Source organism: Rhinolophus hipposideros, assembly GCF_964194185.1.
Source record: "Rhinolophus hipposideros genome assembly, chromosome: 26".
NCBI classification, from domain to species: domain Eukaryota; kingdom Metazoa; phylum Chordata; class Mammalia; order Chiroptera; family Rhinolophidae; genus Rhinolophus; species Rhinolophus hipposideros.
In genome coordinates, this window is record NC_138072.1 from 18147912 (window position 1) to 18175520 (window position 27609).

At 42.5% G+C, this 27609-nt stretch overlaps 1 protein-coding gene across 4 annotated transcripts in view; it reads left to right on the forward strand.

The window, feature by feature from the left end:
• Positions 1-27609, forward strand: part of PLD5 (phospholipase D family member 5) — a 238635-nt gene that overhangs the window by 195625 nt on the left and 15401 nt on the right. For all 4 annotated transcript variants that reach the window (XM_081039295.1, XM_081039296.1, XM_081039298.1 and 1 more), the window contains 3 exons: positions 16183-16380; positions 23067-23203; positions 26197-26365. In XM_081039295.1, coding sequence (XP_080895421.1) covers positions 16183-16380; positions 23067-23203; positions 26197-26365 — 504 coding nt within the window. The remainder of the gene's footprint in view (positions 1-16182; positions 16381-23066; positions 23204-26196; positions 26366-27609) is intronic.

The following is a 27609-nucleotide window of genomic DNA, read 5'->3' on the forward strand; positions in this document are numbered from 1 at the left end:
AATATTATCATTTCAGTGTGTCCTCAGTATAATATAAAGCTTTTTTTTTTTTTTGGAAGTAAGTCTTAACTCCAGCGGGACTTGACACTCACAACTCATCTCAATGCAGACGAGCCACATTTCAAATGCTCAGGAACCACGTGTGACTAGTGGCAATCTTGGTAGCACAGGTCTGGAGCATCTCTTTCTCTCTTTAATAGGAAGCAGAATATGTTTTTTTCTAAGTTCATCACAAGCTTAAAGACCTAAGGCTTTTGCTCGGACATGCTAGTTTTCTGTCGGACAAACAGACCAAGGTACCCGGGAGGGACCAGTCATTATGACGTCACATTCGCTGCAGTCCAGCTGCCTGCGGAGCTGCACGCTTCCAGACTTCGAAAGCTGCAAAAGCTTTTCATGCCATTCAACACATGGCACTGACATAACTTACTTATTTTCACTTCCAAATGTATGGATTGGGCTCCGCCTCCGTAGAAAATGAGTTTGATGTTGTTCTCAGAAGTCAAATATTTATCATCTTTGTCTGCCAAGAGCTTTTAGCAGCGAACATCTCTGCAACGTGTTTTGCCTGCTGCAAGCGTGTCATTTCCCTGCTCCATTATTTTCAGTCATTTATTGATTCCTCACTCAGCAGATTTGTTTAGCGTCTACTTTGTGCCAGGCTGTATTGAGTGTGCCAGGGGCATAAAGATGCAGAAGCCAGGTTCCTTTTCTTTAAAGAGCTCACATTAGACAAAGAAGATAAGCAAGTAAACAAATGCCCGGGGTGCCAAAAAAATGTATGCAAGTGGACACTTTGGTCAACATTGCTCAAGTAGCCGTTCGCCGTCATCAGTAATGTCTGGATGCTGATGGGAACCACTTTGAGCACCTCTTGTCATTGCAGAAGTCAAACGTGATTTGTATTCATCTTTTGTTATCGGTATCTATTGAGTACTACGATTTTAATACCTTTTTTTTTCCTTTCTTAAAATGTGTATACATTTTTTTGGCACCCTCTGTATTTATAATACAGTTTGATACAGTGTAATTAACTCGGACTAGAGGAGGGGTCTGGGTTGGTTTCCTAGAGGAGGTGGTGCCTGAGCTGAACTTGAGGGATACCTGGAGAGGAGCCAAGTGAGGAGAGGCGAGAGAGGTTTTCCTTCACACACAGGTGGGAGAAGACCTCGCTGGTTCAGAGGAAAAGCAGTTATACACGATATTGCCTTGAATGGAGGGAGGAGATGGAGAGGTCTTGGGGCCTCGGGTGTCATGCAGAGAAGCATGGATTTAGCGTCAAGTTTGTGGAAAACTTGGAAGGGTTTTAGGCAGAAGAGCGACAGCTGTGGAGAAATGGATTGGATGGACTACAGACTGGAGTAAGGGATACCACTTAGGAAGCTATTGCAGAAATGGGGTGGGAGGGGGTGCTGGACTAGGTGAGTTCCTGAACCCAGGTCATGGCTGAATCAAGTTCATGGCCGTGAGGAAGGGCAGGAGGGGAGGGTCCCCCCCGGACTGACTAAGCTGCCCCAGTCTGGCTCATTGTCTCTACTTTAGGTTCCTCATTGTCACATTTCAAACCTGAAAGAAGCCCCCGGTTGAGTCAGGGTGATCATGAGACGAGTCATGAGGTGATCACCCGCTCACCTCATACTTGGAAGAGTGTAACGTCATCCCATTTCTGTAAACAAAGCCCCAAACGCACATATGCACATATGTGAGCATGTATGCCGATGTGCACCGAAGAGTCTGGGAAGACACACACCACACTGTTCACAGTGATTGCTTCTGAAGAGGGAGCAGAAGTACAAAAGGAAGGGCTTCTTGCTCCTCCAAAGACACCCTCACTGCTCCGCAGTATTCCTTTGCAAGTGTATAGTAACCATTTATACTTACATAGAATTATGTTGTAAAATATATTTAATTTTAATTCAATAGATCAATCACATATAACATAAGCATTTAGTATATATGCATATACATATGTACGTGTGTGTGTGACACCGCAGTAGAAGTTTAATCGCCCCAATAGGCAACATCTAGGACCTGCTCCGGGGGTCCCTCACCAAAGACCTTTCTGTGGTCAAAAGGTACAAACTTCCAGTTCCCAGGTGAACACACTCTGGGGATCTAATGCACAGCATGGTGACATAACAATACTGTACTTTATACGTGGAACTTGGTAAGAGAGTAGATCTTAGCAACAACAGCCACAAAAGTAACTGTGAAGTGATGGGCGCGTCAGCTAACCTTCTTTTGTTGACCACTTCACAGTTATACATATATGAGATCATCACGCTATACTCCTTAAACTTACAAAATATTATATGTCAATTAGTATATTTCAATAAAGCTAGGGGAAAAAACTTCCTAACCTCCTGGGCCCCTAAATAATAAGTGCCCCTGGAATGCTGGCCCAAGCCTGACCCCTCCTGGGTATCAGTTGTCAATGACTTTGACATCATCCAGCTTCTCCACGTGGGACGACTCCTCCCCCCATAAAATACTAACTGTGCGAGGCGGAGGTTTCGTGGGAATTCTTGTAATGCTTTCATCATGTACAAATGTTTTTCAGATTTGTTCATTAGTAAAATTTCAAAGATTTTATTTGCCTTCTAGCTACTGTTTTTTCAATCTGGGGGTCAAATAAATTTTAATTCACTTGCTTCTGTCTAGGTAATGTTTTTTTCCTTTGGCCAACTTTCACCCCAAACCAAGCAAATAACAAACACAGAAATTGCTCAGGCCACAGTCACATTCCCGTGCATATTATACTCTACTTCAAAGCCCTACTGGTTCTCATTTATTTCTGCCTATCCGCTCACCTAAGACAAATTCCTACTTCTCCCTCCTCTCTCTTGGCCCTTTGCCCCGTTCACTTGGGTTTCAACTCATCTTTGAGTTACATGTGTTAACTCTTGACTTTGAGTCCTTATTTCTTTATTTCTACACTTAAATCCTTGAGCAAATTATAGGATTTATAAAATGATTAGACCTCTTCCCTTATTTCACATTCAGTAATCTCAAATAGCTTTTTTCGTGGAGAGGGAGAGGAAGACAGATTTTCCTGAATCCCCTGTGGGCCCATCACTGTAGAGGTCCCCAGATGGAATTGTCGTGAAATGTGGGGACACACAGGGCATGGAGGGCCCTGACAAGCTAGCCCTGGATCCTTCTCTAACTCTGAAATACCTGCCAGACAGCCTCAGAGACTGCATCTAAAACAGATGGGAAACACCATAACTCAGGCAGCCCCAAATGTTTTTATTTTCAAGTTATTTGTAGTTGGCAGTATCATTTTCTTGGTGTCACTTGGTGGTTACACCCAGCTCCAAGAAAAGAGTGAGAGAGATTGCCAAGGAGAAGACGTGTTTCGTCAGTTAAAACATAAGCACCAACGTAGAAGAGGCTGACAAACAGGTGGGTAAGGCCTTGGAGCATTTTCTGATGCCAGAAGCCTCCCGTAGGACTCTCTAGGTGGGAAAGGGAAAGCACAGACCTCCCAGTGCAGGTCTGCTGGGGACAGGCCTTCTCACAGTGACAAGCCTCCACTCGCACGCCTCAAGTAATGGGAGTTTCATGTCCACATAAGCCTTTTAGTCCTCAGTTTCTCCTTTAATGAGAAAAGTCTTTCTTAATCTTGATCCAATATCTGCCTCCCAAACCTTCTAGCCATCAATCCCAGTTCTAAGGCTCTAGAAAAATTATGACGTACACTTAAAAACTTGTGAACATTGGGCACCCATCCTGTCAGAGAACAAAAACATGAGGACCCTGAACCTTGGGGCCAGGCGTTCCTGGGGGGCCCACGGTCAGGCAGAGGAGCTTCTGTTCCACCCTGTGGGTACAATTTCTATATCACCCATGGAGAAGGGCGGCCTTTTCTGTCTAAGGGTAGAAGTTACTGTAAACGGGCGTAGGAGCCAGTTTAGAGTAATGTTCAAAAGCTTTATTTTGTTTTTGTTTTCCTAAGTCCCTCCACAATTTGTTAGCTCCTCAGAAGATTAAATGTAAGTGAAGTGTTTTTACAGCAACTATCCTGACACTGAAGGCTTTTGAAGGATGTTCATTCTGGTCAAGTTGTCGACACTTAGTTTATGAAATATTGGGGTGGCCGGTTAGTTCAGTTGCTTAGAGCATGGTGCTCATAAAATACGTTCTCACACATTAATTTATCTGCTCCCCTCACAGCCGGTGAAGGAGACAGCGTAGGGTCTCTGTTACGCTCCTGGGGCCACAGACGTGGGACTGAGATCCAGAAACACTAAATGACCAACCCAAGGACATGGTGCTAGCACGTGGCTAAGCCAAAGCGACTGCTCTGGTCTCCTCTATTGAAAAGGATCCTGGTGTCCTCACACAGGTGACACCCACATGAATGGCCCTTACAATCATGATTGATCGTTCCTATTATCAAACATGATCCACAATGAGTGGACAATGAAGGAGATGCTTCCTCTGGTCCCGGTTTCAGAAGCAGTCCATCTGTGTGCAGCCCCCAGTTGTGCACCCTTTGCCAGGGGAGCCCCTGTGTGAGGAGATTGCTTTGGCCGTGGCCACCCTCCTTCATGGGATTTCATCTCACTATCTAATAGCTAAGCCATCAACTTTCTTCTCCCCATCCCAGGGACCCAGCCAAGAAAACCTCCCAGAATTCTCAAACTCTTCCAAAACAATATCTTTTATAAGAATTTCCCAAAGAGAGAAGCAGGAAAAAAATTATTTCTACTTTTCTCTATATTGCCTTAATTGATTTGTTTACTCCTTTTACCTATATCATGCTAGATATTGGAGATGAAAATAGACCAAAAAAAAAAAACAAAAAAAAAACAAAAAACCCGCCTTCAGTGAGCTGACAGTCGGGTGGGAAAGTCAGACCATAGATCAGATAAACAAAAAAATAAAGTAAGTACAGTGCTGGATGCTGAGAGGAGCAAACAGGTGTTGTGACAAGTGGTAATGGTAGAGGAAGGTAATGGGAGACTTAGAATTCCCAGAAGAATAAATGATGTGCAGAAGGGCTGGAGGGGCAGGAGGGACCTCAAGCATCGTCCCTTCTCTTCTTTTACCTCCCTGAGATTCCGCGGTCCACACCCCATCCCCTCCTGCTCAAGCACTTCAGCGTCCTTGGTATTTTAAGTCACACATTTAACTGCCTTTTCTGTTCCTCTAACCATTCCGGTCCCTATTCCACAGCCTAGCGTGAAAACTACCATCCTCTCCCACTTGCCTAGTTTCTTAGGAGCTTTTGCCTGCTCTTTGGAAGAACTTATTCCCCAACATGACCCAATAGTGCAGGGATTTGTAAGTTTCGTTTTTCTTCCTGAAGACGTGCTTCTTGGAACTTTGGTTAAAACTGCAACGCAGGCTTTAATCAGAGTGACGAGTATCTGAATTACACAGAAGATCACTCTGGCCTCTGCATGGAGAAGGGACAGGCGGAAATGAGAAGTGACCAGTAAGGAGACATTCGCCGGCACGGCAGCAGTGGACATGGGGCAAAGAGAATGGGTGTACAACCTGCCTCGGAGGCAGAGTCGAAAGACCTGGTGACATGGCTTGCTGGGGCTGGGGAAAGGAATGTGGACAGCCACCGGTGATGTCAGCTCCTCAGGCGAGGAAACAGGGTGGTAGACACAGGTTACGACATTGTATTTTTAAGATACCTAGAAAGAATCCAAGAGGCCATGTCAACCAGGCAGTTCAATATACTGGTTGAACTTAGGAGCTCAAAGAGGAGATCAGTGTTAAGACACAAACCTGTGACTCATGCTGGTAGGCAGCTGGCATGCACTAATGCAGCCCTGCTGGCTGTACGTCCACTCTCCGCTGTTTGGCAGTGCCCATGCCATTTCCAGGTGTTTCTGTGAAGGTATTGGAGGGGGTGAGTCTCTTTCTCTCTCACTCTGTCTGTTACCTTTCCCCTCTGGCTTTCTGCTCTATCACCCCCCACCCCAAACTCATTTTGCCTCAGTCGTTCCTTCCTTTCCTCCTCACTATTTCTCTATGTCTCTTCACTCTCTTTTACTCTTTTTCTTTCATGATATCCATGGTAAGCCTGCATTTTCTCCTTCCTGTCTGCAGACTTTGCTTAAGTTCTTGCATCCAGCCCTCTCATCCTCAGCTGTCTTGCACCTCTTCTCTCTCCCCTCTTTTTTCTACCCATGTCTGGGTTTGTTTCTTTCTCCATAGCTGACTGTTTCTCTCCTTTCCTCCTTTAAAAACACCTCTTTCAACTTGCTTGAATGTGTAAATCAACTACATTTCAGTTTCCTAATTCTTGTTTTAAAAAGCAAGTGAGTTGAATGTTTCCTCCAAGGAAAAAGGGTAACACAATTCATCCTGCCTTGGGGATTTTCCCAAGGTCCATGGCTACTGATTAAATCAGGAGGAGCCCTTGACTGGCACACTGGGTGTTCATTTGATTATTGCTGGTGCATATTACTCCAGTCTGTTGTCCTGTGCACTTTCCCATTGGTCACATCATGTGTCCCCTTTTCACCTCCTTTGGAAGTTCGCAGATTGCATGTCAGACCAGATCCAAAGCATTTCACAGGGCTGCTCAGATTAAACCCTGAGAACCCAACAGAGAACAAAGTTCATGATTGTCTTGTTCCTAAGTTACTAATACAATTGCTGGTTGACTTCCTTATACTAAAGTGTCCTCTGGGTTCTGTAACTGCACACATAAATAGCCATCTTCTGTCTTTTAATTTTTTTAAGTAAAAACTAAATTTCCATTCACTGGATGTATACGGAATGAATGTTTGTGGTGTGCATGACACTCTGCTTGTTCTAGCACGAAGACTCATAGGCCATGGTCTTGACCTTGGGGTGCACTGACTCGGTGAAGGATCCTGTAATCGGGATACAGACAGAATTCAAGGGAGCACAGTGAAGGATGAAATGCCCTGTGCTGCCTGAGGGGCCAGACAGCTTCACAGAGAGGTGACATTTCAGTTGAATCTTCACAACACACTGAATCTCTATAGCTATGGGCCCCACATATCTCTCTGACCTCAGCCTCCTCCCTTTCCTTCTCATCTACCACATTCCTGAGACACTGGCCGTCTCTCTGTTCTCTGAACACACCACGCTGGCTCCCCTTCTTGGGGTCTGGCATTTGCCACTCCTGTTGGGATAGTTCTTGTCCTATGTCTTCCATCATTTAGTCCTGTGTTCAAGGCCACCCCTCAAAGCAGCTATCCCCAACCTCCCCACCTTATCTAGCCAGTCACTCTCTACCACATCTCCCAATATTTTCCTCTTAGCACATGTCAATGCCTGAAATGATCTTACACAGTTGTTTATTGCTTGTCTACCGCCTCTAGAATTAAATTCCACGAGGACTGACTTTCTTTTGTTCAACAGCATATCCCCAAGTACCTAGGACACATAGAAGATGCTCAATAAATACTCATTAACGGACCACTGATCGCTCCAGCCCAGTCTGGAGAGAACCCTATAGTTCTATAGCCCGATCCTATGTCTTTCACTGCATGCTCACCATAGGCCATGTCCAACCAACCCAGGTCTCTTCTCAGTTTGTTTGTATCAAATTAATGTTTCTGATTATAAAGAACGTTTTTCTTTTAATCTGGCAATCCAGCCAGGATCTGTATTTGGAAACACTCTACAACCAGTTTCAGTTTCTCCATGTACCTGAAGGTTGCAAACTAATAACTACTTTACAACTTCTCATAATTCAAACTGGCACCTTCGATCTGTCTGAATTATGAAGTATTTCTACCATGCCATATCAAAATAGCCAGATACTGCTTACCCAGTTACCCATTGTTCCCTTCGAGCCCCGCAGGATTCCGTCGGTGCCCATCCCAGACGACCCTGCTGTGGCAGCTGGACCCAGCAGGCTGCTCTCACCGTTTGGATCCTCAGCCTTTCTTTCCCTTCAGTCTTCCCTTGATGACCACACCCACTGCCTCAATTTCAAATCTTATCTCTGCAATGATGTCTTCTATCTAAACATCTATGGGTTCAAATTCTTTCCCAACTCTGGATACAATTTGCAAACATAAACTTCTACCATTATTCTACCACGAAGCCTTATCTCTGTCTGAAAAATAAACATGGCTGCACCTTCTCCTTTCCCTGCCCTAACAGCCCCTATCCCAGTTATCATCACTGTTCCTGTAGATTGATTCACTTGTTAGCTACTTCATCTGAAAACATCTTTAACTTCTCCCTCCACCCTTCCTCCTTTTCCCTCTCTCTCCTTCTCTGTCCCTCTCTTTCTTCCGCTTCCCATTCCATGCATCCAGTGGGTTTCCAAGTGATGAAGGTTCCGTCTTTACTATGCATTGCACAAGTGTAGTCACCTATGCGTGTCTGTGACCCTGAAGTGTGCCCTCAGCAGTCGGTCCTGAGACTGATGAGCCCACAGTGACATCTTTCTGCTCTGGCCTCTCCCCATTGTCATTAATTCTCCACACACAGTTTCATGTTCCTAAATTAATCCTCCCTCTCTAGCACTCAGAAACCTCCGGTGACTGTCACATCTTTCTTGTGTTACCTGTATTTTGCCTTCATTTTTAGTTGTTTGTGAGTGTTTTGTTTCTCAACTGTCCCTCCTGAAGGGCAGTGACTATACCTTATTATTTTAAATTCTTTGTAGAATATAGAATAATGCCTAAAGCATAGCATAAGATCACCCAGCATATTAAGACTAAATTCATATTTTATTGAAAATACTTGCATAATCCATCACAGGGTGTCTGCCAAGGAAACTGATCATATCGCTTTTTCCTCTGCACTCTGGGTTCTGATGTGGCTAATAAATTGGGATTGTCACCAAGCACCTATTTAGAGTAATCACTCTGAGCTGTGCTGGCAGATGCTGGCTCCACAATCTTCACCAAGAAGCCACAGGGGTCTAGGGACTTCTGGAACACTGTCAACACCCCAGCACACCAACCTGTGTAGCTTTTCCATTCTTTCCAATTTAAAAAAATAAATAAATAAAAGTAGAAGAATCTCAAGTTAAATTTAAAATACCATCCTTAAAAAACAAAAAGGCAGAGAAGCTTTTTCTTCTAGTTTCAATTCAGTGATCTAGTCAGTGTACTTATGTTAGAAAATAAACAGAGAAACTCATTAAAGTTCTAATTAAGGAAGTTAAGAGACCCTTCAGGGGCCCATGAAAATGAGTGTGACAAATGAGCGCTTTCCTTTCTGTAATATCTCTATGCCCTAGGCAAGCTTTGTGGAACGGTCTTATTGATGTGTCTTATCTGTAAATGAAGCAGACTCTTGTTTATGGCCACCAAGAAAATAGAAGCTGTTATTTTTTGCCCTCCTACCCTTAAATCGAAATTATGAAAAGAGCATGCAGTAGTCACCATTTGTTTTATTACTGTTCTTCATAATAATTCTCCTAAATAATACATGCATCTAATTATTCCATTGTACTGGTTTCCCATCTGATGTACTGATAATTGCTTTTACCCAGCCTCTTTCCCCATCTCATTCTTTAGTTCCTCAGTTTCTGGAAGTGCCCGGCTTGCGGTCAGTCCATTGTATTTGGCAAATAAAGCATTAGTCTGCATGGTAGTAATGTGGGGCTGGGCTGCTTGATTTGATGGGGCCAGTTTATTCATTTCAGGACACACCAATGAATGTATGTGTTCCCGGGTGGATTTCCAATGACAGAAACATGGGCAGCCAGCCGTCTCAGTGAGTGACCATTGCTCACATCTTCAGTCACTGTTTCTTGGAAGGTGATGCTGAGTAACTCAGTTAACCTACTTTGCTTAAGAAGCCGGATAGAAGTTGAAGAAAAAACAGTGGGAATTAGGAGAGGGAGTCCTGGGGCCTTGTAAGGAAGTGCTCGCAGGCCACCCTGCGTTGTAACTTTTGAATCATATCTGTGGATGGTTGCCTTTCATCTCAGGAACCCATTTCTCCTGTCCCATATCAAAAATAGCAAAATTCTTGTTGACGTAGGAACATCCAAACCTATAGGAAAATTTTATTAGAGTTTGTGTAAGCCGAACTGAACACATGCCCAGAAGCACGATCTCAACGAACTGAGAAAAATGCCCCAGAGAATGACAGTTGTGCAGTGCTTTTCATGCATTTGAACTCAAAATAGGGACCCTGAGGAAGATTACACGAAATCCATTGGTGGTAGATTAAGGAGGCAGAGGAAAAAGCAGGGTGGGGAAAGCTCTCTGATTGGATAAAAAGTAAGGAGAAATCCATACTTCTTTTACATTGGCGGGTGCAGGAAAGTTAACGTTTGATGTTTACAGTAAATAGGGATGGCAACAAGATCATGTGTTCCTTGAGGGGTCTGGAAAAGAGGATTACTCCTCGTTTCAAAGCTCTGTTAACCTAGACGTACAGGAACAACTGGACAGGGCTGGCTTAAAGCAAAGATTAACGTTTTACTAAGGAGTTATTAGCTGGGATGTGAATAGTGCCAGGCAGATACTAGACTGCCCAGTGAGGAATTTGTGATCAGATCGCCCTGTGAGATTACTTGCTGTCACTGAGCTTGTCAGGCTTCTCATGTGGCCCCCTGAGCTTGTCACATTTACCACATAGCCCCTCTTTTGTTCACGTACTTAAATGCTTCTTGACCCTTTGTATGCAGTCTCACACTTTTCTGACATTCTTGCTTTTCTTTTGACGGTGCAATGGGATTTGAGACTCAGCGGTGGAGAGTAAGTCGTTTCAGACTTCATAGATACAGAGAACAGTTTGATGGTTGCCAGGTTGGGGTGGGTGAAAAAGAGGAAGGGATTAAGAAGCACAAATTGTTACAAAGCAGTCATGGGGATGTAAAGTGTAATATAGGGAATATAGTCAATAATATGGTAATAACTGTATAGTGTCAGATAGGTACTAGATTTATTGGGGTGATAGATGGGACGGGAGTTGGGGGCAAGGTGCAAAATGTGAAGGAATTGAGAAGTACAAATTGGTAGTTATAAAATAGTCATGGGGATGTAAAGCAAAGCACAGGGAATATAGTCAATAATATGGTAATAACTATGTATAGTACCAGGTGGGTACTAGACTAGTCAGAGGGATCATTTCTTAAATTATACAAATGTCTAACCACTATGCGGTACACCTGAAATTAATATAAAATAATATTGAATGTCAACTATAATTGAAAAATTAAAGGGGGGGAAGATGAAGAGGAATGAAAAAACAAAACAAACCTCCAGAAATCAGACAGATGGTGATCAAACTATCAGCTTTATCACTGATAGAGCCAGAATGGAAAATAAAGTTTAGATGTGTGGTCAAAATTAGGCTTCCTACTATTTTGCCCAGATTTGAACTTGCCCAAGACGAAGTCATATCTGCAGGCTGCTCCTGTGAATGCCCCGAAGACCATGCACAACAGGGGTCCCATAAGAGTAGAGTGGAGCTGAACAGTTCCCATCGCTTAGAGATGTCTTAGCCATTGTAAGGTGGTAGCTCAATGTATTACTCACATGTGTGGTGATTCTGGTGTAAACAAACCTACTGCATTGCCAGTTGTAGAAAAGTGTAGCTCATACAATTATGTATAGTACATACTACCTGATAGTGATAATAAATAACTACATTACTGGTTTATGTGTTGATTATACTATACTTTTTATCGTTGTTTTAATAGATGTTTTCTACACATAAAAAAAAGTTTGCTGTAACACAGACTGCCATGTTCTACTGGCAACAGTCTCATACATACATCTCCTGTTTACCTCATCTCGTGATTGCATCCTTTTCTCTTGTGCTTGATTTAATCTCATGTTGTTTTATACGGTAACATGCTGTACAGGCTTATAGCCTAGCAATAGGATACATCATACAGCCTGGGTGTGCAGTAGGCTGTACCATCTAGGATTGTGTCAGTGCCTCTGTGATGTTGGCACAATGACAAAACCACCTAACAATGCATTTCTTAGAATGTCTCCCCATTGTTAAGCAGCACATGACTTTGTTTAATTATCACACAATACTACGAGTATTATTGTTACCCCCATTTGACAGAAAGGTTAAGGAACTTGTTAGTTACAGGCACAGAAAGTCAAGAAACTTGCCCAAAGTCACACTGAAGAAGGGAGCAGAACTAGGATTGGAGCCTGAGTCCATCTCTGTCCACTAAGGCAGATAGACTCCCTGGAAGGCCAGGAATTACACTCATGGCTGCAGATCAGAGGAGTCTCCTTTCACCATTCTGAGATGTTTCTAGAGCTACACGGACAGGGAGGAGATGAGAACCAATGGGGTTAAGCATATAGGTGCAACATTTCTTTTTAAAAGGCTAGTTATCTCCGGCCCTGGCTGTTCCCACTGTCATGGGATAAGTAAAGCGAGAGCCATACTTCTGATGAGGGCATCACAGAGGAGGAAAAATCTAGTGAGCTCCTCCTGCTGTGAAGTACAAGGAATGAATCAGGAGGAACAGAATAGACAGGGGTCAACACATTACTCTGGATCCTTTTTTTTTTTGAAAATTTTCAAGGCCTTTCTGCACTTCAGGGTCTCTCTGAAAGCCAACTTGGAAGCTGAATTAGTTTTATGAATTATAATCTACAAAGGAAAACCCACTGAGTTATATCCATGTGCCCCTTCTTCCCACTGTTAGATGACTTGGCTGCAAAGAAAAGTAACACAAGATTTACACGTTTGATATTTTCTTATAGCAAAGATTTTCTCTACCTCTCTGGTTTCCTTATTATTTCATCTTTGCATGAATAAGAAGCTAAATGGTAATAGTTACATTACTGTTAATATCCTGGTGCTTAAGTAGGGCCAGGTGTTTATTTTATAGACCTGAAAGGTAGATATAATCACTTAGGTCTGGCCGAATATTTTGTCAAAGGAAAGTAGATCCTTGGAGCGGTTTGGAAAGGATATCAGGTAACAGTGAACTGAACTGGTGCTGGGATGATCTCAGCTTCCTCACTATTCATTAAGAAGGCAGAAAGCGGGCATGACAGGAGGTGGCATTTTAGAATCACTTTCAACTCTTCTAAACTAGCAGGATAAAATTAAAGTACTCCGAAAAATAACTGAAATGTGTTTCCAATTTGTTTTATCCCATTGCTCTCTCAGCCCCATTCTTTTAAGATTCCATCAACATTTTCCAAAGTCAGATGTCAAACAAATAGTAGTCTTTTGGAAAGCTTTCAGATCCTTCTAAAAGATGAAGCATGGATGGATGGATGGATGGATGGATGGATGGATGGATGGATGGATGGATGGATGAAAGGGAGGAAGAAAAAAAACAACAACACCCCTCATTCATCCTACACATGAACCTTGTGTGGGTTCATTTTATCAACAAGGCACAGCCTTATTGGGCGAAGGGACCCAGGACTTGAAATCACAGGACATTATTCTGTAATTTTGTGAAGTCACTTTCCCTTTTCAGTCCTCAGTTTCCTTAATTTGAAATAAGGTTGAACTAGCTGTTCCCCAAAGTTCCCACATTCTCCTCTCTCTTCAATTAGTCATGTTCCTTCTGGCCAGCATTATTATTCTCACTTGGTAACAAAAAAACTAAGACATCAAGAAGTTGAGTGGTATAGACCACCCCCCCGTGGGAGTGAAGGGGCCAGAGAGTACAACTCTGAGCAGCAGGCTGCCTTTGAGCAGCTAAGATTAAATTCTTTATTTTCTATTCCCAATAACAAAGATTTCACCTTGAGGGCAGAAACAAAATCAAGTTAGAGCTCCTGGTAATTAAATTTCCTGCAGTAACTCAGAATATAAATTAGCAGCTAACTGGGTGCATGGTAGTTGCTCAGAGTTGCAGGTTCTTTTGTCTTTGTCAACAAAATTAAAGAAACGCTTGTTTACATTTCTATAAAATCATGAAAACTGGACATTTGTAAATGATAATTGAGCTGTAGTTAAGCTAATTGGTATTAATCATTTTGAATTACAGCAAAGGACCCAGCTAATGGCTCTTCTCTCATCATTCTGCTTTGAAACCAAGACTACTAATATAAATAGAAATTCCAGGGCAGCAGAAATGAGGGCACACACACAGTGGGACTTGGCCCCCACCCACAGGGCAGGGCTCTGTGGTATTATGAGGTGCTCCGCTTTGTAAATAATTTTTCCTCCCGAAAATGAAATATTAAACTAGTCTTTGAGTATCATAATCCCAGCTTCCCTGCTCACTGGCTGTGCACTTGGGCAAATCCCTTAATCTCTGTATACCTCAATTTCCTTCCCTGTGAAATGGGTTGTTGTGAGGTTTATGTGAATGCAATGCTGTGACGCATTTAGAACATACCTGGTACATAGCAAGCACTCACATAAGTTAGTACCCCTGTTACTGTTATTTATCCCTACACAATAGAGCCACAGCTTCTCCAGGATTGTGTCAAACTCAAGTTTTAAATAAAACCATTCCCTTTAGAACAGCTTCTTGGCCAGGTACTCCAGGCTGTTGAGGTCCCCAAGCCTCTCTGAGTTCCATGGGTCCATCACTGACACGTAATACCCCTTTTGTGGAAAAGACAGTCTTTTACTAAGAATAATTATCTTCCAAAGAATCAGTAGCTGATAAATCTCCAGCTTTTTCAAGATTATTTTCTTCAGATGGTTGGACCATGTAATCGCCTGTCAATTGTGTGACTGAAATGAAAAGTCAGGGTGTCCCATCAGGACTCACAGCGGGTATGTGCCTGGCGTTTGGCTTGTGTGTGCTCAGGGCAGCCCACCAGCAGGCAGAGGGCTGATACCTGGCATGGAAAGGTCTGTCTTACTGGTAAGGCAGCTTAGAGTGACTCAGCTTATCAATCAATCAATCATTTTAGCTTTTTGTTCCTTTTACAGTCCAGACATGGAGGCTCTTCAGAAGCCCACATTGGTGCTATTTTCCCCACTGCCAGCATTTTAAGAAGATTTGTTCCTACACCTGTCCTGAATTTTCGCTCTGGCAAAAAATCTACAAAATGAAAGCCAGTTTCTTTTTCTTCATCTTCAGTCAACGTCAGCCAGAACCAAATGTGAAAAATTAGAAACAGGCTTGAGTCGTGCTAAGGTTGAGAGGAAGGTACTCAGAGGCAGTGTAATTCTGTTGACATCTGTAGAGGGCCATGGCTTCTCCCACCACCTTTAGATTCTACCACTGTAATGTTGACACTGAGCAAAACATATCAGGGACTGTGGATAAAAGCTCACAGAAAACAGCTTACACAACAGCAGGAAATGTGCTGGGATGTTCATAAACACGCTACCCTCCATCTGGTCACCCGAAAAGGGACCGACGTCACTCGTAATCATGGTGCCGCTAGAGAAAGATTTTTATTTTATGCTTCCAGTTTTTAAAGAATTGCTTAGCAGATTCCCAGGTTAAAATGTGTGGTGGTGTACATTCCAAGACAGGGTATACCTGATGCAGAGACCGAACACGGAGCAACCCTGACAGTGTCCCAGGAGCAGCTCTTGGCCTTAGGTTTTCCTGCCAGGGAACTTCCTGTTCCGAACACCTAGTCCTTCCCCCTACACTGCGACTTAGGGTAGAATAACAGCATGCTGAGTGCATTAGTCTCCAGGACTGTGAAAGCATATATTCCTGCTCTTTAGGCCCCCAAGTTTGTGGTAATTTGTGATTGGCAGCCCTAGGAAACTAAGACAGTACGCCTCACTGACTTTTCTCTCAGCACTGGGTCAGGTAGATACAATGTTTATCCCCATTTTACCCCAAAATTAGATAAAAATTTGTGTTCCCTGATTTGACCCCCATAACCATCCCTTAAGGTAGACCCAGGATCCTGACATGTTACAAATGAGGAGATTGAAATTTATCTACTAGATCTGGTTGGTTAACCTAGTCCTAGACTTCAGTCTACATCTCTGGCCTCCAGGTCATTTTGGGTTTTTTCCTTCTTCCTGAGGGTGACCCCAGGCAAGGCCAGCCCCCTTGGCAAGGCAACCATGCCTGGGTCTGGCAGACAAGGAAGCATTTCAGGCAGGCCCTAGTCCTGTGGAACAACTTCTTCTGTGGGAAGCAAGTGTCAGCCCCACCCCGACTCCCACTCCAGACAAAGGACCTGGTTACAAAGCTAAACCAAGACAAAGTTGAGAAACCCTGAAATGCCACAGGCTTCCTTGGAGAAGACAATGTGCAGCACTCAACCGCTTCATTCTGGTGCATTGTTTTTCTCTGAAACTAACCATCAGATGCACATGGCATTGACGCTTTCCATTTTAATTTCACAGATGAAAGAACTTGGGGTCATCTTCTACAACTGCAGCTGCCTGGTCCTAGATTTGCAAAGGATATTCGCTTTATATAGCTCTTTGAAATTCAAGAGCCGAGTCCCTCAGACCTGGTCCAAGAGGCTGTATGGCGTCTATGACAATGAAAAGAAATTGCAACTTCAGTTGAATGAAACCAAATCTCAAGCATTTGTGTCGGTGAGTTATTCCCTTTCTACTCCTCCACTCTTCTTCCGGGGCCCTGTATTAATTTGGAATGTTCCAGTGTGATCCTATGTTGGGAAAGAATGAATTCGACCGATCTCTTCTGTCCCATTCCTTGAAGAGTGCAAATCTGTCCCTCTTATGCGCATTCGTATGCTGTTCCTAATGATAATGATAATGATAAATGTTAACGATCATTCCTAGTTCCCAATACTTTGTGTTATCTGATTTGACCAGCCCAACTGTCCCTTAAGGTAGACCTGGGATTGTGACTGTGTTACAAATGAAGATATTGAAGATTATCTACTAGCACAAAGACCCTCAGATGACAAGTTCCAAGAGAGCCACCAGCACCCAGGTCTTGTGACACCAGATCCTATTTTTAATGCCCTGCATTAGTGAAGTTCAGACTTGTTTTTAGTAATAGAACCCTTTGATGAAACAAATCTGAGGGGACCCCAGTGTGCAAAACAGACAAAAGTGTAGCTGTTGTACTTGATTGAGTCTGGAGGGCAAGAGGCCCACCCAGGAGGGGAGGACATTTTACATGACTCCCAGGCCTCTGACTATACTGAAAACCACCACCTCCCTACCTCCCCCACTTGCCACCCCACACAACACAGCTGTCCCCACAGTGTTACTGCCACTGGGCAATAAAATATCTGGGTCTACAGCCCTGGTCCTCAAACTTTAAAGGACTTAAGAACCCGCTGGGGAGCCTGTTTAAAATACCGAGTTACAGTCTCCCCACCCTCACCCCGAATCAGATCCATTGGACATTGCATCAAGCTTCTGAACAGATCTGATGCTTCGAGAAGCTTCTGTGAACCACGCTTCCAATTTAACATGGCTGTTTCTCTACTGATTGTTATTAGCCCTTTTATGCCAATGACTTTTATGTCACTGAAGAGCATTTCATTGGAGAGTGAATTGTATCCTTTATGCCTATTAAAATGAAAACACACTTTCCCACCGTCTTTTCGTGCCACCATAGTGGTAAATGTGAATGTCCTGGCCAGTGCTCTTAAGAGCATCAACAGTGCTGAAAAGAGAGGCAAACTCCAGGTTCTTATGAGGCCATGCTCCAAGGTCATTGTCCGGTTTCTAACCGTGACGCTGAAGCATGGTTACATGGGAAAATTGTTGTGAACCTCATGGGCAGGTTATAGGAGTGTAGAATGATCAGGCCCAGATTTGATGTGCCATGCAGAGATCTAGAAAAATGGCGGAAAAACCTGCTCCTCTCCCGCCATTTCGGTTTCATTGCATTGACAACCTTAGCGGGCATTATGGACCATAAAGAAGCAAGACAAAAACACGCAGGAGAGAAAATGCTGGGATTCTTTTTCTAGGGATATCACACATATGTGCAAATAAAATACCTCAATGGAAAAAAACAGGAAAACACAATCTGAAAATTTAGAAATGTAGCAATAGAGAGCAAAAAGTAAGTTGAAGTTGTCTTAAATGATAAATTCGCATAAATGTGAATAGCAGAAAATAGACTATGAAAGATTTTCATCAAATAGACCTAAAAAGCTTTTTTTGGTATGTGTGGAGGTCAAGAATGCAGTAGCAAGTAGCACATTGTATGAGGCATTTTACTCACAAAGTTATTTCATATGTTCCATTTCATTTCTTCTCAAGACAACAGTATACAATAAGAACGTCAGATATGGTTCCCAATTTGTGGATGAGTAACAATAGGAAATTTGCCAACTAAACGTTAATCCGGATGGCAACAGGGTGACATGATATCCCACGGGACACTGCTCAAGAAATAGATGAATTAGCCAATTTCGGATAATTGCTGGATTTGGAATTTATGGCTTGAATCTGAGAGATAAGAGGCTGTGGTTCTTGCATAAATTTGAATTCTGACCTTTAAAGGGAGTGGGGAACCCTCCTTTGTTGATCCCAAAGTTAAGGTCTACCACAGGCCTTTAGCAAAATCTACTAAAATGCAAGGCCTTTGTATTACAAATTTAGGGCAAATTTACAAATTGCTTTTTCTTAAACAGTCCACCACAAAATAAGTTGAATTGTGAAACATTCCTTCAGGTATAGTCTTTTAAACTATGTAATGCCTTTACTTTTTTATTTTGTATTTGTTTTGTTATTGTAACTTATTATTTCTCTTTCCTGTTAATACCAAGCCAACATATATTAATTGAACACCATTTCTGCAGAGGTATAAAATCTAACATGTATAAAATAAAGTAAAAAGCAACCCACTATTGGAATAGCATCATTTGCCCAGAGCTCCTTTATCTCACCTCTATTGGAGCATTTATCACATTTTTATAACCATTTGTTTATTGATCATCTGTCTCACTATTTTATAAGGCTCTGAATGTCTTATACTGTACTCTCTTTATCATTAGAATTCCCAGCACCTCACTCAGGGCTCCCTAAAAGCTGTAATAAATGTTGGATTGGTTTTATTAGTAGTAGTATCAATACAAAGTTCCAGGATTGATTCTGTTTTCACTTTCCATTTTCTCCTTCCCTCAGTCCCCTGGCAACCACTAATCTACTTTTTGTCTCTAGGATTTACCTTTTTCTAGACATTTTCTATAAGTGGACTGATACAATATGTAGGCCTTTGTACATAGTGTAATGTTTTCAAAGTTCGTTAATGTTGTACCATGAATCATTCCTTTTTATGGCCAAATAATATTCCATTCTATGGATATGCCACATTTTGTTTATCTGTCCATCAGTTGATGGACATTTGGGTACTTCTGCCTTTTGGAAATTGTGAATAATGCTCCTATGAACATTCATGTATAAGTTTTTATTTGATTACTTCTTTTCAATTCTTTTGGGTTTATACTCAGAAGTAGAATTGTTAAGTAATGTGGTAACTCTGTGTTGAACATTCTGAGACACTGACAAACTGTCTTCCAAATCGGCTGCACTGTTTTACAATTCCACCAGCAATAAATAAGGGTTTTAATTTTTCCACAACCTTGCTGATGTTTGTTCTTCTCTGTTGTATTTTAGCCTTCCTAGTGGGCATGAGATGGTACCTCATTGTTATTTTGATTTGCATATTTTAATGTGATTATTGGTCATTTGTATCTTTTTAGATAGAGCAAGGTTTATCAAATTCTTTGTCCATTATTCAGTTGGGTTACTTAGTTTTTATTATTGAGTTGTAAGAGTTCTTTATACATTCCAGATACAAGTCCTTTATCAGATACATGATTTGCAAATATTCTCCACTCTGTGGATTGTTTTTTTATATTTAATTATATTTTCACATGTGTATTCTGAGGATGAAGTGTGGCCTTTTTAAACACCAGGAATCTGTTATGAAATAAACCAGAGGTCTGCTAATACAAGTCTTTAATAAATATGAGAAACAAGTTACATGTATAAATAAGGCACTTACAGATTTAAGAAAGAAACAGATTACCTAGAAGCAAGGTGCCTCAAGAGCACTCTATTGGTGAGAGATCATCACAGGGCTCTAAGGCAAAGAGGAAGCTCTGTATTTTCCTTCTCCTCCTACCTTACTATGGAATGAAGGAGTACACAGTGCAGAGCTCGGAAAATTAATTCAGGAGTGAGAAGAAGGAAACTTAACAGCCTTCTCTCTAACCAGTTGGAGCTAGTTAACTTCCTCCGCCAGGTCAGTAGAACATTCTTTGTGTTGTTTATTCACTTACACCTTGAGCAAACATTTTTAAGCCACCAGTGGATTCAGACACTATTTTCAAAGGTAGAGGACTCTAGAACACACAGTCAAGTACCGCCATGGCCGCAGGGGCAGGGGAACTGATACGGACAGTCATGCATTTCCTTAGTAACCACACGAAGCACTTGCCATGTTCTGTACGTTCAGTTAGGCTGTGGGAGCATAGAAAACAATAATGCAGGTCGGGGCATGTAAAGACCTGTTCGCACGTGCATGGAAATGCCTAGAATGATGCAACTCTAAGTAGGAGTACAGGTTGGGGGCGGGGGGGGGGGGGAGTCACGCAAACCTCCAACACTTGTTAATTTAAGAAGCAATTTCACGTCTCCACCGATATTTATTGAACACATGATACGTGCTAAGTGTGGTAAGGCGTAAGATACAAGAGCTATGTGACCCAGCAGCTCACAAGCTAGCAGAGAAGTCCATAGGCAAATAAATGCAACACAAGGTAATACGTGCTAGAAGGAAGCCCCACAAAACAGAAGTCCTATTTTGATCACGGATCTGTGCCAAGGGCCCAGACTAGAGCCAGGAGCCTGGTAGGCACATGGGAATAGCTGCTGAATGAATAAGAGCAAGCACAGAGGAGAAGCGCTGAGCCCAGCCAGGGAACAGGCAATCCTCTGATTTAAGCCTGAAGGCAAACCAGTGTGAAAGGCATTATTGTTATCACCTGATTAGGACACCAAGGCTCAGTAAGTGTAAGGGACACGCCCAATGTGCGGGTTAGAAATGCAGGCACCTGGCCTGTATCACCAAAGGCACCGTATCCAAACTTGTAAGATACTAGCAAATGGAAAGAGACCAACAGTTCTGCCTGGATGTGTTCTTCCTGGCCCAAAACCAAACTCCCCTTTCTGGGATATGCAAGGAAGTTCAGGGAATTCCTAACTGAAACAAAATGGGGCACTTGCACACATGTCAGGGTTGGCCTAGGCTCATCTAGAGCTGAGATCCTCAGCTTCTCCATGTGAACATGAAGCGTGTTCAAAGTAGAGCCAACAGGCTGAGGGAATGAAATAACTTGAATATGGAATTTATTGATGGAGGTAGAAAAATGAGTAAAACGCAATCCCTAAAATCCGGCTAGTAACAATATAGGCAAGTTTCTAAGTTGGAATATGCTACATGATATAGCAAATAAATCACATTATGGGAGGACCGAGAAGGGAGAGGTAGCCTCTGGGTGAGGAGATTAAAAGCAGGAACTTAGCACATAGGATTCTTAACAGGCAAAAACAGGAGAACACGTGAGTGGGAGGGGCTGGTGGAGCTAACATCCAGAGCTACACAAGGTGAGAGAAGGCCATGGACTGGAGATTATTTCAGTTTGGGGAACAGACGGTGTGGTCACCTGCAAGTGAGGGAAGCAGAGTGACAGAGGAGACCGTAGATACATCCCTGCCAGAGAGATGAGACTGGGCTCTGGGATACCTGGAGCCCTGAGAGTGACATGCGTTTGTTTTTGTACCATCATGGAGACCAGGAAATGAGTTAGGGAGATAATGCAGAAACCCCAGCAAACAGCACTAGTGCCCAGACGAGGGAAACAGCCAAGGAGCAAGAGGGAGAGACAACACGGGAGTTACTGTCCAAGCTGTCTTGGTGACAGATGGAGTATCTATATATGTGTGTGCTGGGGAAAGAATGTAGGACTAGCATTGGTTTTTATTTTAGTTTTTATTGTGTTTTAGGGGGTTGCTTGTTTGTTTTCTCTTTCTTTTTTCCTTCCTTCCTTTTTTTCCTTCCTTCCTTCCTTCCTTTTTTTTTTTTAAGACTTGGAGGCTCATCTTCATGCCAAAAGAAAAATAATTTATACGATCAAAAAGTCATTCTGGTACTCACCTGCCAAGATGGCTCTGAGCAGCGATGCCTGGAGGGTGTGTGACTTTCAACGTGCCCCTCCCTTACCCCAAGCTCTTTGGCTGGGCAGCCAGTCCAACAGCTGCATCTTCCCTCTGTAAGCTGGGATAAGGTTCCCCCTGCACAGTAGTGGGCGTTGTTTCCAAACATTTGATGGGGGGCCCTGACCGTCATTGTTGGTGGAACATTTGATGAGGAACCTGATACTGGCTTTCCAGGCAGTTCCAGAAACTGTTTATTCGGCCTTTTGGTATTAAGCACCCCTGGCATTATTTCTGCTCCTCTGCTTGCCATGGAGTATTCTTGTCAGAGTAAGACAGGAACTACAAAAACACTATTTTCAGTCCTTTCCAGTGGAAAAAATGAGTAAACCAATATACACCTTTCCCTTTCTAGCGCAACTTTTTCTTAAAACACCATACTTTTTTCTGAAGATGGAAACCACTTTGAACAACATGAGAAAACACCTCAAGTATAACTTGCCTCGTTTTCATTTTGCTTAAGTCTTTCAAAAATCTTTTTTTCTCCTGTCTCTCCTGATGAATTTGGGCATTTAATAACTCTCTTGGTTTTTCCTCTAGAAATATTGATGACCCTTTTTCAACAATCAGCACTCCTCTTCCTGACTTGAAAGATTCAGGAAAAAAACCCAATCTTTTCAGATTGTCAGCATTGTTGTAGCCACATCACCTTCCAAATGAAATGACTTCGAGCATAACTGCATGCTATGTGTATATATGTATTATATGGTAATGGCAGAGAATTAACAGCAATGGATGGAAGGAATGTCTGCCAGGGTCTCATAAGTTTATAGCTGGAGCATTCCTCTGAAAATCAGAGGTGTGTGTATTGAAGGCAAGAATTCCCTCCCAAAAAAGACTTAAAGGACTTGAGACCAATCCTACCACACTTTGATCTCTACATGCCTCACCTCTGATAGGATTGAAAATATATTTATCTTATCTCATAAGGAACTGGAAAGTAGGTTTGCAAAATGTAGTTAAAAGCCAGGATCCATGAAAACAAATAAATAAAATTAAAAACGACAAAGAGAAATTCCCAGATGGCAGAAGGTAATACTCTAAAAGTTTGTGTTTTTGTGTCTTCACAGAATTCTCCCAAACTCTTTTGCCCTAAAAACAGAAGTTTTGACATCGATGCCATCTACAGCGTGATCGACGACGCCAAGCAATACGTGTATATTGCAGTCATGGACTACCTGCCCATCTCCAGCACAAGCACCAAAAGGTCAGTGAGTGATAACCTCAACTCAGAATCCGGTCTCCAGGACCAGGCACTGAACTGGGGACCCCAGGAAAAACCAGCCTGGACACTGAGATGCCATCAGGTCATATGAGGTCAGATTTCATGCAAATCGCTTGGGTATGTGATTTGCATGAGCTTACCCATGATGCATCTCCTCCCTCAGTCCATTTTTAGGACTCAGGATCTCACCCTACAGAAATAGCTCAGTAGTTTACATTATGGGCATGTGAACAACTTTACAATGAAGACTGGGTTGTTTTCAACTTGAAAATTATTTAAAAAATAAGTGATACATCACTTTGTTGTATTCATGTCAGTCTTAATTAAATGCTAAATTTTCATAATATCTTTTCAATTTAAAGGACAAGGAAACTTCAAATGGCCATGTTCTCAGTCAGTCTATCCTTCGGTATGAGAAAGAGCATCTTCAAAATGGAGCGCTTTTTCAATAATTCATCATTATTTGGGAACTCTCATGCACCGGTGGTGGGTTTGCAAATAGGTACAGCCACTATAGGAAACAATATGGAGGTTCCTCAAAAATTAAAAAATAGAACTACTGTACAATCCAGCAATTCCACTTCTGTGTATATACCCAAGGGAAATGAAATCAGGATTTTGACAGGACATATGCGTTCTCCAAGTTTATCACAGCATTACTCACAATAGCCAAGACATGGAAACAACCCAAATGACCATCAACAGATGAATTGATAAAAAAAAGATACGTACATATACACAATGGAATCTTATTCAGCCTTGAGAAAGGAAGATATCCTCCCATTTGCAACAACATGGATGGATTTTGAGTACATTATGCCAAGCAAAATAAGTCAGGCAGAGAAAGACAAGTACTATACGGTATCACTTACATGTAGAATCTAAAAAAGTTAAACCTATAAGAAACAAAGTGAAATGGTGATTAACAGGGAATGGGGAGACAGAGGCATAAACCCGATGTTTAGGGGTACAAACTTGCAACAAGTAGTAAATAGGCAATAGAGAACAAATACACAATATAATGAATATAGACAATAATATTGTACTATAATTATATAATGTGATAAATATTGCTACATTGGCAACCATATTACAATATATAAGTATATTAAAGTAATAGGCTGTACAGCTTAAACTTACACAATGTTATACATCAAATTTATTCAATAAAAATATGTAGGCTAGTTAGTCTGCAGGGTATTTGTATTTTTCATTTACGTATTGATTCAACAAATATTTATTGGGTACTGTGCAAGAGTGATTAAATATGAACAGAGTGTGATCTCAGGAACTATTTCCAATAGGGGCGAATGGACACAGAATAATTGATCATAACATAATATGTGAGGGTAAATGGAAAAATAGATAGATGTGTAGACTATTATAGACGCTCAGTGAAAGGGCATCTATAGCAGTTTCAGAGTTAGAAGAAATGTATTTGAGGAAATTCTACCTGAATTACATTTAAAATATGCAGGAGTTAGAAGAAGGACGAGAAAGGGAGTTTTCCAGCGAGAAGGGACAGCATGAGCAGTTTCAGGGGTCAAGAACAGCCTGGCACCTGCCAGAATCTGTGCTGGAATCAGTGCTGGAACGTAGAGTCCAAGGTAAGGTGATCAAAGAGATCAAACTGGAGAGAAGGCAAAGACCAGAAATAGGAGGGCCTGACTGCTGGGGAGTCTTGTGATTTGCGGGAGCTTCCAATATGTTGTAACCAAAGGATGAGATAAGCTTTTAGTTGGATCACTTTGGTGGTATTGGAGGATGTACTTGACAGGGGACAAGACTGGGGGCAGAGAAACCAATCTGGAGCTGGCCCAGGACAGGACTAGGAGAGCCCTGAGTAGGGCAGTCACAGGAAGGAGAGAATAAATGAAGTACATTCCAGGAAGGTTTCTGAAGCACGTGGTGGTTGGTAGAAAGAATAGCAGATACAATAATGGTTCCCAGGTTTTTACTTTGGCTGATTAGATGATGAAAGATATACATAGTAAGGAAGGCTATCAAAAGTATAGGGAAATATGCAGATTTGTGAATTTGAAATTTCTGTAAAGATCCAGATCTTTAAATCTGTAAAGCTCTTATCAGGATATCCAGAATGAAGTCTGGAGAGGGTTAGCCTGGTGACGAGAATTTGGGACTCTTTAGACTATAGAGGAAAGTTAAAACCAAGTGTGTAGATGAAGCCACCTAGGAGGTAACATGTAGAGAGAATAACAGAGGAAGAGGATAGAATCCAGGGGAACATTGATATTAAGAGAAAAAAACCCTATACGGATAAACAATCTGAGAGATAAGGGACAGGCCAGCAAACCAAAGAGTAAAAGAAGCCAATGGAATCGATTTTCAAGAAGAAAGGAACCATCACCAGAGCCACATGTAACATAGCCCAACAGTTAAAAGGTTAAGGATTCAAGGAAGAGGCTGGTCCAAGAGGGGAAACATGTCTGCCTGCTGGAGAATTCCAAGGGCCCAGAGTAGTGGGGGCGTGGTCAGGGGAGAAGACAGTCTGGAAGTAAGAATGGGAAAGCTTGGGTAACCAGAGCAGAAGCTCATTTGGGAGGCAGTTACCAAAGAAGAGAGGTCTGAGCAGTATTTGGGGACAGAAGGGGTGCTCAAGATTCCTAACTTGAATTCTGTTGGAAAGTCGGTTCTTGGAGCACAGGTAGGGCTGGAGTGTAGTGAGGGTGACATGTGGTGGTGATCAGTCTGTCTGTACCCTGTGCCCACACAGCCTGAAACCTGGTGGTGAGAGAGCTCATCTAAGGTGGGGCCAGGTCTCCACAAAGCATCGTCTCTCAGTGCCCTAACCCAGGAGGCTTGCATTTTTTCAAACTATCCTGTAAGGTTATTTATATATTATAGAACAAAGTAATGATCAGATTAATATCAATGTTCTCTGAAGTCTAGTAAATTTATTTTCTAAAACTAACTTACTTTCTTTATTTTTATCCATATGGATATTATTTCTACAGGACTTACTGGCCGGACTTGGATGGGAAAATCAGAGAAGCATTAGTTTTGCGAAGTGTTAAAGTTCGGCTCCTTATAAGCTTCTGGAAGGAAACTGATCCCCTTACCTTTAACTTTATTTCGTCTCTTAAAGCTATTTGCACTGAAATAGTCAACTGCAGTTTGAAAGTTGTAAGTATTATTTTGACTGTTATTAAAGAAAACATTATTCCCTTCACACATCTATGAAAGCTGTAAGCGCACACATACACATAAACTTCCAATGAGAACTGGGATAACAATCTTTGATAGTGAGAAACGCTTCAAGAGTTGGGGTAAGTAATTTTTCAAGACAATCGCATGCCATAAAAAAAAAAAAACAGTGGAGACAAGTTTCCCGGTGCCCTAATCGTCGAGCCCTTTGTACACATACTTCCTATTGCATCTCTCCATTTTGTTTGAGCTGCCTCCTTCTTATTTGTAAGAGTGTGACCAACAGAGCATTGGAACATGCACCAGCACAGACTCCCCCAACTTTACAGTCCCTGAGCCTGGGTTCCTGCATGTTCTCTGTGTCTCTTAGGCCACACGGTAATCCACTTCTGCGTACCTGATGGAGGCAAGCCTGGGAATTCTGATACTGTAAATGTGTTAAGTCTCCAGCTCATCTTTGACCCTCCTCTGGTCCTCTGGGTCTTTGTACATGCTGTTCCCTCTGCCAACAGCACTGTTCTGCATGCTTTACCTGACCCATGCCCCCTAATCCTTTAGGTCTCAGCTTTGCCCAACCTCCACTGCGGTCATTCAACAAGGTGCGTTGAGACCCTGCTCTGTGCCAGGCCCTCTTCTTGGTGGTGGGGCTGTGCTCCATGTAGCATTTAGGGACCTAGGGTGACAGGGGCTCCACCATCAACTTTGACACATGGCTTCCAACATTGCCATGAGCCTCAGTATCACAGGCCAAACAGGAGAAGCAGGAGATGGGAGGCATTTACGTGTGAGGGGGTGAGCGTGCCTTTAGCTTTCACTCAAATCACTCCCAGAAATCACTCACCCAGTCACACCTGACGGCGAGGGAGGCCTGTGAGTGTGGTCAGAAAGGTAGCTGTGGTCCCGAGGAGACGGAGGAACAGATGTGTGAGTTCTCCCAGTCTGAAGTTCCGCACACCCCATATCCTTTTACTTTCTCCCCACACAGACACCCCTCAGCCCCGCACAGTCTCTGCACAACTCAGAGGTTAGGGCCTCCCAGTAACGTGCACTTCTCCACAGCACGTCTGGATGTGGCGCCTCATTGTTCAGTGACAAACTAACAACAAAACAACTACCCACCCAAAAAAACCCAAAACCCAGGTTAAAGTTACCTTCCTCCCAGAAACAGGGACAGATTAAGGACAATAAAAATGCCCCACAGCAGTCACTGGTCCATAGCAGTT